At 38.2% G+C, this 12,369-nt stretch overlaps 1 protein-coding gene across 1 annotated transcript in view; it reads left to right on the top strand.

Annotated features, from left to right (window-relative positions):
• Positions 1–12,369, top strand: part of TRPM1 (transient receptor potential cation channel subfamily M member 1) — a 451,868-nt gene that overhangs the window by 293,892 nt on the left and 145,607 nt on the right. The window contains exon 17 of the mRNA XM_053717558.1: positions 4,897–5,125. Within this exon, the coding sequence (XP_053573533.1) occupies positions 4,897–5,125 (229 nt within the window). The remainder of the gene's footprint in view (positions 1–4,896; positions 5,126–12,369) is intronic.

Raw genomic sequence — 12,369 nt, 5'->3', positions numbered from 1 at the left:
ACTGCTCTTTCACCACTAATGTGGGCCAGATGTTCCTTGACTCTTGTGCCCACCTCTCTGGTCGTTCTACCAACATATTGTCTAGTGCAAGAAACACATTCGACTAAGTAAACTACAAATTTACTTTTGCACTTGACACAACCCCTCGTCTCAAATATTTCTCCAGTGGTTGCAGAAACAAAACTGTTTGAGACATGGATATGCTCACAGGATTTACAGGTACGTTTACCGCACCTGTAAGTACCTTTAAAATGTAACCATGAGCTCTCAGACTTCTTACTCCTTAACAGACTTGGGGAAAGAACATTACCCAAAGTCATTTTGCGTTTGTAGACAAATTGGCACCCCTCACTTATAAAGGTCCTTAATTGTCTATCCCCCCTTAGAATAGGCAGGTTCTTACGAATGGTATTACAGACCTGATAGTACTTGTTAGAGTATGCCGTCACAAACAGAGGCTTCTGATTGGCTCCCTGCTGTTTCCTTTGGCCTTCCCTTTTTCGGGGAGTAAGCAGGTGATTTCTGTCCATCACCTGCACTTCCCTATAAGCTCTATCAACAACTTGCTGGGGATAGTCTTTAGCCATTAGTCTATTCCTGAGTTTCTCACTCTCTCTCCTGAAATCTTCATCTCGGGTACAGTTGCATTTAACACGCAAAAACTGCCCTTTCGCTATCCCTTTAAAAACATGCCCGATGATTACTATGGGCATGTAGGATAGAATTTCCAGATATTGGTTTCCGGAAGAGAGAGGAGACCACACTTTTACTCTGATAGTCTGAAGTCAATTTGACATCCAAATAGTTGATACTGGTCCGGTGCCACTCGTATGTGAATTTAAGATGAACAGAGTTGGAATTCAAATAATCCACAAACTCTTTTGCCATTAGTGGACCTACGGACCAGATAATCAGGATGTCATCTATGAATCTCATGTACTTGATGACATGTGAGGAGTATATGTTCCCATCCCCAAAGACGTGGAACCGCTCCCACCACCCCATAAAAATGTTGGCGCAGGATGGGGCAAATTTTGCCCCCATAGCGGTTCCATGTCTCTGGAGATAGAAATCATCTGCAAACCTAAAGAAATTGTGCTTCAAAAGGAACTCAATGACCCTGAGTATGTACTCCTGATGTTCATCAAACCAGTATATCTCCTTAGGTGGAATTCTACAGCCTCAAGCCCAAATTCATGGGGTATTGAGGAATACAGGAAGACTACATCTATAGTCATCCAACTGTATTCCTCCTTCCACACCACTTCTTCTAATTTAGATAGAGTGTGTGTGCTATCCCTCAAGTAACTTGGTAGTCTCTGCACTAGAGGCTGCAAAAATTAATCTACCCACCTGGATAGTGGTTCCATCAAGGAGCCGATACCCGCCACTATCGGGCGACCCCTAACGTTTGTAAGACTCTTATGGGCCAAAGAAACAGCAGAAGCTTTCTGCCCTTCTCTAGAACCAGGAAAAAGAACAAACACACTAGTTTGTTTGAAAATCTATAATACTTCAAGGATCTTATTGCATCCAAGTTAAAAAGAAGCCCCTCTGAAGAATTATAGGATCAAAACATAAAGAAGGAATAACAATTTCCCAACTTATATAATCTGAAGACACAACCTTAGGGAAAAAGACAACTATAGTCCACAAAACTGCCTTATCCTGCTGAAAAATAAGATAAGGAGCATCACATAAAAGAGCAGACAACTCATAGTCTTTTTTAGCAAAATAAATAGCCAAAAGAAATAAAACCTTAAAAAAAAAGAGAAATTGGATAATTATCAGGTTCAATTCTAGACAAAGCTTGACTAAAACCATGGCTGTCAGGAAGATTAGCAATCTTCTTGTGGAACAAAACTGAAAGCAGAAATCTGACCTTTCAAAGTATTGACAGATAAACCCTAACTAAACCATCCTGCAAAAGTTGCAAAACCCTAGAAACTCTAAAATAATGCCAGGAAAAAAAAAAACATGGTTTTATACACCAGAAAATAAAGGCCTGTAGATCTTAAGATACATTTTCCTAGCCACAGGCTTATGGTCCTGTATCAAAGTTTCAACAACAGAATCAGCAAAACCTGCCTGTCTGAGAACTAACTGTTCAATCTTCATGCCAAAAAACATAGAGAACCTGATAGAAAAATGCTCTTTGAGACATATGGTCCAGACGCAGAAGAAGAAACCTGGAAAGCAATTGGATATTTGAACCAGATCTGTATACCTGATCTTGGTAATCACTCTGGGAAAAAAGACCAGAAGAGGAAAAACATAAGCCAGTGAAAAACAACCATGGAGCTACCAGAGCATCCACAAATTCTCCTCCGGGTCCCTGTACCTCATATAGTATCAGGGACATTTGTAGTTCAATCAAAAGGCCGTCAGATCTACCTCTGGGAGACACCAATGATCCACTATCTGCTAGAAAACATCCAGATGAAGAGTTCACTCCCCTGGACGCAGTGACTAACTAATTAAAAAAAACTGCTTCCCAGCTGTTCACTCCAGGAATATGAGCTGCAGAAATCAGGCAATTGGCTTCTGCTCAGGAAAGAGTTTGAGACTTCTTACATAGCTAGGGAAGTACAAGTTACTCTTGATGAATGATGTAAGACACTGCAAAAAATTTGTCTGTCTGAAAACTGAGAAAATGTTTCCTTTTCAACAGAGAACACTGAAGGGCTTCTGAAAATTACACAGATCTGATACAGCAATCATGAGACCTAATACCTCCATGCAAAAGAACAACTGAAGGAAAAGAAAGAGGCTGAAGATTTTGACAAGCTATTTTCAGACAGACATCGCCGAAAATCAACCCGATCCAATACGATCGGGTTGATTGACACCTCCTGCAGATGGCCGATTGCCACAAATCTGCAGGGGGTGGTATTGCACCAGTACGATCGGGTTGATTGACACCCTCTGCTAGCGGCCAAATAGGCCCCTATGTCAGGGCTCCTTTGAGGGCAGGAGTTATATATATATTTATACAATCACTACATCATTTGCCAATAAAATTAAATCACTAGAAAACAATTGGTTTTACAAAATAGGCCATCTTACTTATTTTCTTTTAAATGTTGCCAGCTTTGAAGTAATATAAGAAGGAACATTCAAATCAGTCCAAATTGCACAAATTTAAAAACTAAAAAAAAAAATTGTTTTTAATTATTAGCAATTATTTCACAATAATAAACAAAGTTCCATTCAGCAATTTAGAGAGGTTTTAGGTTATGAGAGGTATGCTCTTCTTTGTGAGGAAAGAAACAAATGTTTTTATAATTATTTACTCAAATTAATCTGGAAAAAAATATCAAATTCCAGTTATATATATGAATTAAAGTACATGCAACTTTTGTTTCTTAGAGAAAATATAACACAAGTTAAAACAATTTTAACAATGTAACAAGATAATTTTTTGGTTATGGTGTTTCTAGATTCTAAAAAACTAAAGCCTAAGGAAAAAGATCTCTTGTTTGTAATTTGCAAGAATATTGGAATATATCCCTAGTTTTACCTTTTACACAACTTGTCATGCTTGTGGGAGTGGGTTCAGGGGTTTGGAGCTTATGTGTGGAGGTGTTGGACTTAGTGCTGTCTTGTGCACTTAAAGGGGCCAGTGAGACTTCTTAAGGGATCTTCTTTTTTGGCATAGCTGAAGAAACAGCAGGATAGGGGGGCAGATGCGCCCACTCCAGAGCTGAAATCTGAGGCAATGCCCATGATAGGTCCAGGAACAGGAATGCCCACTCTAGGCCAAGATTGGAGTGCCCACTTGAGGCTGAGACTGGAATGCCCACTTGAGGCCAAAACAGGAAGGCCCTCTTGAGGCCAAAGACAGGAATATCCACCTGAGGCCCAAAACTGGAATGCGCACTTAAGGCTGAAGACTGGAATGCTCACTTGAGGCCGAAGACTGGAATGTGCACTTGAGGCCAAAGAGGCCAAGTTTGAGTACAGCAGCTGGAGACTGGCACTTTACAGATACCATCTGCAGAGCTTGAGTGCAGTAGCTGGAGACTGGCACTTGGCAAGTGCCCTCTACAGGTGTAGGTACAGAAACAAGATACCGGTGCTTGCAGGTGCCCTCTGCAGGGCTTCGAAGCAGGCATATACCTCTGTAGAGCTAGGGTACAGGAATTGGATACAGGAACTTGACAGACACCCTCTGCAGAGCTTGGGTACAGGAACTTGATACAAGAACTTGACAGAATTTGGGTGCAGTAGCTGGAGACTGGCACTTGACAGATACCTGAGAGCAGTCCAATAAGTCACAAAATATAGGGAGAATACGTTAGAGTAGTCAAGAGGCAAGCCGAATTCAGGAACCAGAGGTAAAAGTCAAACATGAACTTAGGCAAGGTCAGAAGCACTAACAGATTGGTAGAGCCACAATGTCAGGGCAGGGAGTGATCTGTGAGGCTGCCATTTATAGCAGTGATGACACGATAACTACCTGCAGCTGGTAGGCAGATGGAGCTAAAGAGCACAACCAGGGCAAGTAACAGTTTTCCCAAAGCATCAGCAAAAGCAAAATCCTTCTGGTGGGACAGATACAGGGGCTACAGGCTGCAAATCTGAGGTCCCAGGTTCAATTCCAGGCAGGGCCAATATACAACTTTAGATTATTGTAGTGTAATAGTGTAATACACCTAGCAATAAAGGCATTGATATTACATACATTTGCAAAGTTATCAATGTTTTGGGATATGGGTTTGTAAACAGTAAGACAACTACTCAGCAGAATATATGTATTACGTCAGTTAACATTAGAGAAAATTTAAAAATATAGATATAGGCAGTGATGAATTTTATGCTTTTTTTTAAGCTTTTTGAATGTATGAAGATTACTATGATGATCATTTTTTGCTAAAGTACTTCTCCTCTATTTAGGGACTTTGGACAGCTAGCTGTAGAGTTGCTAGATCAGTCTTATAAGCATGATGAACAGGTCGCCATGAAACTCTTGACTTATGAGTTAAAAAACTGGAGCAACTCTACATGTTTAAAGCTTGCTGTTGCTGCCAAACATAGAGATTTTATCGCTCACACCTGCAGCCAGATGCTCTTAACAGATATGTGGATGGGACGTCTTCGCATGAGAAAGAACCCAGGCCTTAAGGTACACAATTAATTATTTGCAAGTTAAATTTAAAATCTAGTTGCATATGAGTTTTTAAATTGGCCTAGATTACAAGTGAAGCTTATTAGCACTGTTGAGCCCTAACACCACTCAAGTTAAATTAATAGGGCTCTTATTCTTGCAATCATATTACATATTTAAGTTAAAAGTAAAAAATTATCGCTTGAGAGAGATGGTGCTCAGATCTTTTTCTAAAGAGTGAAGAACAAAACCATTTGAACTATTTCTATTTTTAAAATAAATACATGGTGTTAATATTGTTTTAAATTGATATTGTACACAACTCAAAGGGCTCACAGGTCTTTATATATATATGTGTGTGTGTGTGCATTTTTGTATGTGTGTGTATATATATATATATATATATATATATATATATATACAGTATCTCACAAAAGTAAGTACACCCCTAACATTTTTGTAAATATTTTATTATATCTTTTCATGTGACAACACTGAAGAAATGACACTTTGCTACAATGTAAAGTAGTGAGAGTACAGCCTCTATAACAGTGTAAATTTGCTGTCCCCTCAAAATAACTCAACACACAGCCATTAATGTCTAAACCGTTGGCAACAAAAGTGAGTACACCCCTAAGTGGAAATGTCCAAATTGGCCCCAAAGTGTCAATATTTTGTGTGGCCACCATTATTTTCCAGCACTGCCTTAACCATCTTGGGCATGGAGTTCACCAGAGCTTCACAGGTTGCCACTAAAGTCCTCTTCCACTCCTCCATGATGACATCATGGAGCTGGTGGATGTTAGAGACCTTGGCCAGTCCATCACCTTTACCCTCAGCTTCTTTAGCAAGGCAGTGGTCATCTTGGTGGTGTGTTTGGGGCCTTTATCATAAAAAATACTGCTCTGCGGCCCAGTCATCAAAGGGAGGGGATCATGCTCTGCTTTAGTATGTCACAGTACATGTTGGCATTCATGGTTCCCTCAATGAACTGTAGCTTCCAGGTGCCGGCAGCACTCATGCAGGCCCATACCATGACACTCCCACCACTATGCTTGACTATAGGCAAGATACACTTGTCTTTGTACTCCTCAACTGGTTGCGGACACACATGCTTGACACCATCTGAACCAAATAAGTTTATCTTGGTCTCATTGGACAACAGGAAATGGTTCCAGTAATCCATGTCCTTAGTCTGCTTATCTTTAGCAAACTGTTTGCAGGATTTCTTGTCCATCATCTTTAGAAGAGGCTTCCTTCTGGGACAACAGCCATGCAGACCAATTTGATGCAGTGTGCAGTGCATGGTCTGAGAACTGACAGGCTGACCCCCCACCCCTTCAACCTCTGCAGCAATACTGGCAGCACTCATACGTCTATTTCCTATAAACAACCTCTGGATATGACACTGAGCACGTGCACTCAACTTCTTTGGTCGACCATGGCGAGGCCTGTTCTGAGTGGAACCTGTCCTGTGAAACTGCTGTATGTTCTTGCCCACCGTGCTGCAGCTCAGTTTCAGGGTCTTGGCAATCTTCTTATAGCCTAGGCCATCTTTATGTAGAGCAACAATTCTTTTTTTAAGATCCTAAGAGGGTTCTTTGCCATAAGGTGCCATGTTAAACTTCCAGTAACCAGTATGAGAAAGTGTGAGAGCGATAACACCAAATTTAACACACCTGTTCCCCATTCACACCTGAGACCTTGTAACACTAACGAGTCACATGACACAGGGGAGGGAAAATGGCTAATTGGGCCCAATTTGGACATTTCCACTTAGGGGTGTACTCACTTTTGCTGTCAATGGTTTAGACATTAATGGCTGTGTGTTGAGTTATTTTGAGGGGACAGCATATTTACACTGTTATACAGGCTGTACACTCACTACTTTACATTGTAGCAAAGTGTCATTTCTTCAGTGTTGTTACATGAAAAGATATAATAAATTATTTACAAAAATGTGAGGGGTGTACTCACATTTGTGAGATACTGTATATATATATATATATATATATATATATATATATATATATATATATGTGTGTGTGTGTATACATACAAAACACTTTTTTATACATATATTAATTCATTATTTTACATTTTATTTGCACAGTGTGTGTATATATATATATATATATATATATATACTGTATATATACTGTATATATATATATATATATATATATACAGGTGACCCTCGTTTAACAACGGTTCAATTTACACCGTTTCAGAATAACAACCTTTTTTTCCAGTCATGTGACGGCTATTGAAAAGCATTAAGAAGCAGTGCATTTATTAAAATAGCCATTAGGTGGAGCTGTCCGCTTGTGTTGCAGCAAAGCCAAACAAGCTGAAATTAATCGGTTTAACCAGACCTGAGCTATCGAGCAGATTTCAAAGGAACAAGATCTTCCTGTCTATAAATTAGTCCAGATTGGAATGCATAGAAAGAACTGTTTACAGGGAAATGCAAGTGAAGTCTGTGTTGTGTGATTATTTTATTAGGTTTATAATGCTGTTTAGCAAATGTTTTTGTTAATTTAACTTAGTTTAATTATATATTCTGTGTTGTGTGATTATTTTATTAGGTTTATATTGCTGTTTAGCATTTAAAGTCTTCATTTCAAAGCTTTAAAAATAATGTATTAGGTGTTACTTATGACAGTTTTGAGAGGGGCCTGGAACCTATATCCCTCACTTCCCATTGACTTACATTATAAACTGGGGTTCAATTTACAACGGTTTCGATTTACAACCATTCCTTCTAGAACCTAACCCCGGCGTACACTGAGGGCTACCTGTATATATATAGTGTGGTTTGATGTTAAAAGCACTCCCTCTAGTGTTGAAATGCCTGAGTGCTCTCTGTGGTATGTATGTAGAAACTTGGTGAAAGAAGAGGCACTCACAGGTCTTAATAAATTCAAATATTTAGAACTTTATTGTTGTAAAATATTCATCATACGGTTCAGTCAACGTTTCGGTCCTCACAGGGACCTTTGTCAAGACTGTGTCTAATTAAAGGAATAGAGAAGATATCATTTTTATTTTTATTACCCCTAAATGTTCAGAAACACACCTACAGAGTTACAAACCAACTTTGTGAGATACATGTATACAACCATTTATTCACAATTGGAAGTTGTTTTTCTCAAAACATTTATGAAGGTCAACCATTAAAACTTTGTAATGGACTTTAAACATATAGCTTTGTATATATATATATATATATTTATTTATTTTTTTAAATTAATTAAAAAAATAAAAAAACAGGTATATCACATTGAATCCATAGGTAAATACATGATACACTGTGTGCTAGAAGAAACTATGTTCCATATGTATATACAACAATCATCATTGCATCCACTACTCTGTGATTATACAGTTGTTTAAGGTATACATGCTTACCGTTCGTTTGCAAAGGCTTAATGTTGTCTAACCCACTCTTAAGTAGCATTGTGAGACTGACCGCTGATAGACATGTTGTCATCAGCAGTGCGACAGGCAAGTGACCCACATGGTACGTGCAGGCTGGTATTCATGGAGACGTTTGAGTTGCAACAATAGTTGCGAGGAACATAACAGAATTGAAGTTGTCTATGTGTTACAAGCCACTATTATATTGCTAGGAAATTGAGCCTTATAAGCACAACTTTGTTGCGATTCAGCCGGGCAAGGGAATAAAGGAAGTAACGGATACGGCAAACGCTTAAAGTAGAACATATGTACAGATATGTGTTAGTGATCAGGGTGAGCAATAGCTAGAATTTTGCAGCTATGTGTCAAATGGATTTTTTTTAAGGACAGATTGCAACAAATAAGAAAGAAAAAATAGGCAAATAAGACATCTGCAGAGTGTTAAGTAGAACCGGGGTTTCCAGATTGGGAAGCATATAATAATAGCACATCTGAGTAAACCTGGTTATAAAGTTATATAGCAAAAAAACAGCAAAAAAGCAGATAGGACATACGTAGAGTGTAGAGTATAAGGGGGTATCCAATTGTGAAGTATACCATTATAACACATCTGTGTAAGTCTGAGCATAGGTAAAACCACACATGATTTGGGACTTATCCATAACCAATGACAATTCAATAATAACAGATCTAAACAGTGCACATGGGACAAGTGATCTACACAGTGATTTTTTAGAGAAGAATATGGTACAACCACAATAAAGCTTATTTCAAACAGTCAGTTCAATTGCATCAGTATATCTAATTTTTGAGGTTATACAGAACATAGGCAACATCTTTAAAAGATAATATGGTTGCTGGATGTATAGAGTGAGGCATTATGGTCAGTTATGCATATAGGGAAGGTACATTATATGGTTAGTAGAATAGTGCATAGTCAATGCTTGTGTTGAGTCCTTTCGGTACCAATGTGTCCAAAAGGATAATCCAGGGGGCTTCTCTTTTGAGTAGCTCAATATTTCTATCACATCCTCTCTTTAATGGAGGGACCCAGTCTATGAGAATGGTTCTCAGCATAGCCACCGTGTGGCCATTTTGCATACAATGGCGTGCTACAGGTTGATCGCTCTCTTTGTCTTTAATGGCCTTCCTGATAGCACTATGGTGGTTAGCCAGGCACTCTTGGAAAGACGTACTCGTCTCCCCCACATAAAAAAGCCACATGGGCAAATAATCAAGTAGACCACATATTCTGTAGTACATGTTATCCTATGTTGTATTTGGATTGTTCTGCCACTGTGTGGATGATGGAATTAGGGACCAGGTATGAAGAAGTTGCATGTCATGCAGTTGCCACAGCTGTAGCTTCCCTTCTTAGGTGTTGGTAGCCATCTGTTTTGTCTTATATCAGGTTCAAAGGTTGTTTTGACTAATATATCTCAAAGGTTGCTGGTTCTGTTATATACCCTTCTTGGTGGTGGTTTGTTGAAGAATGGAAGGGTGGGATCCTGGTTTATTATAAACCAATTGTCTTCTATTATCTTTCTTGTGAATCTGCTGGTAGGGTTAAATGTAATCATTATGTTTAGATGACCCTCTGTGTCCTCTTTGTCCTCTCTACTTTTTGCCAGAAGTTCTTCCTGTGTCAAATCCCATGTTTCTTTGAGAATTTGTTCTAGTTCTAATTCTTTATAGCCTCTCTGAATGAATTTAATTTTAATTTCGATGAGCTGTTTCTCCTTATTTAGTTTATCACTATTGTTGTGAATTACTCTCAACATCTGATATCTTACAATTCCTTTCTTGAGGGGTGCCGGGTGAAAGCTATTTGCTGTCAGTAAGGAGTTCCTTGCCGTTGGTTTTGAATACAACGTTGTACCAATTTTTGGTTCTGGACTCGTTGTATCCTTATATATTTCAATGTTCAAGAAATGTATTCTTTGTTTATTATACTCCATTTTGAATTTGACATATGGCAATGCATTGTCTATTATACTGAACCATTCAAGTAGTTTTTCTTCTTGTCCATTCCAGATTAGAAAGACATCATCTATATATTTTCGATATATGACAATGTTCTCCATATTCCTTAAGTATACAAATTGGTTTTCAAACCAGGCCATAAATAAGTTGGCAGATGCTGGTGCCATGTTTGAACCCATGGCTGTTCCCACTTGTTGAAGATAATACTTGTTTTCATATTTGAAATAATTGTGTGTAAGACTTAAGTGTATCAGATCTAGGAGAAATTCTATTGGTGGTCCACAAATCCCGTTGAACTTAAGAGATTGCAAAGACAACTAAAATTAAAGGAATTTTTCAGAGATGAGAAGACAAAAGACAATCCATTTTGTAAAAAAAGCAGGTTTGAGATAATAAATACCCATCCTGCTATAAAAACCTTTATAAAGGTTTAAAAAAAAAACCCAAGAGGTACAAAAATAAGGGACAAAATCTAAACACTGCCCAAAGAAGAGCATTAAAGGATCTTTCTGAGGACCAGTCGATAGTGATACGCCCTGATGACAAGGGAGGAGATATAGTTGTCTTAGTCTAGGACTACTACAGAAAAGAACTCATGGGAAAACTTCAAGATACAGAAGTATACCAGCAATTACAATTCAGCCCCACTAACAACTATAAGAGATTGGTTGATGGCGTCATCGCAATGGTGGTCAACACTAGATTCATTGATGAAAAGCTAGGTGAAATTCTTACAGCACAACATCCAAAGTGCCCTATTATTTATAAAGTACCCAAAATCCACACGTTAACAGACAAGCCTCCTGGAAGGCCAATAGTGTAGGCCAGGGGTTCACTCTTTCAACCAATGGCCAAATATATAGATCATTTTCTACAACAGACAGTCAAGAAGAGCAGATCATTTCTACTGGACTCCAAATCTCTGATCAAAGACATGAGTACTATTCAGAACATCAATCGTGAAAGCATCTTTGTCATACTTGATGTAAGTAGTTTGTACACCATTATTCCTTATAATATTGGTATCACGGCAACCAAAGAGTTTCATATCCAAGACACCACATACTGGGGACCACCAATAGAATTTCTCCTAGATCTGATACACTTATGTCTTACACACAATTATTTCAAATATAAAAACAAGTATTATCTTCAACAAGTGGGAACGGCCATGTGTTCAAACATGGCGCCAGCATATGCCAACTTGTTTATGGCCTGGTTTGAAAACCAATTTGTATACTCATGGAATATGGAGAACATTGTCATATATCAAAAATATATAGATGATGTCTTTTTAATCTGGAATGGACAAGAAGAAAAACTACTTGAATGGTTCAGTATAATTGACATATTGCCATATGTCATATTCAAAATGGAGCATAATAAACAAAGAATACATTTCTTGGACATCAAAATATATAAGAATACAAGTCCAGAACCAAAAATTTGTACAACGTTGTATTCAAAACCAACGGACAGGAACTCCCTACTGAAAGCAATTAGCTTTCACCTGGCAGCCCTCAAGAAAGTAAGTATAAGATCTCAGATGTTGAGAGTAATTTGCAGCAATAGTGATAAACTAAATATGGAGAAAAAACTTATTTAAATGAAAATTAAATTCATTCAGAGAGTCTATAAAGAAATAGAAGTAGAACAAATCCTCAAAGAAACATGAGATTTTACACAGGAAGAACTTCTGGCAAAAAGTAGAGAGGACAAAGAGGACACAGAGGGTCATCTAAACATGATGATTGCATTCAACCCTACCAGCAGATTCACAAGAAAGATAATAGAAGACAATTGGTTTATAATAAACCAGGATCCCACCCTTCCATTCTTTAACAAACCAACACCAAGAA

This window comes from Bombina bombina, chromosome 6 (genome assembly GCF_027579735.1).
Source record: "Bombina bombina isolate aBomBom1 chromosome 6, aBomBom1.pri, whole genome shotgun sequence".
Classification (NCBI taxonomy): domain Eukaryota; kingdom Metazoa; phylum Chordata; class Amphibia; order Anura; family Bombinatoridae; genus Bombina; species Bombina bombina.
Note: the sequence above shows the minus strand (reverse complement) of the source record. Positions and strands in the feature narration are given on the sequence as shown.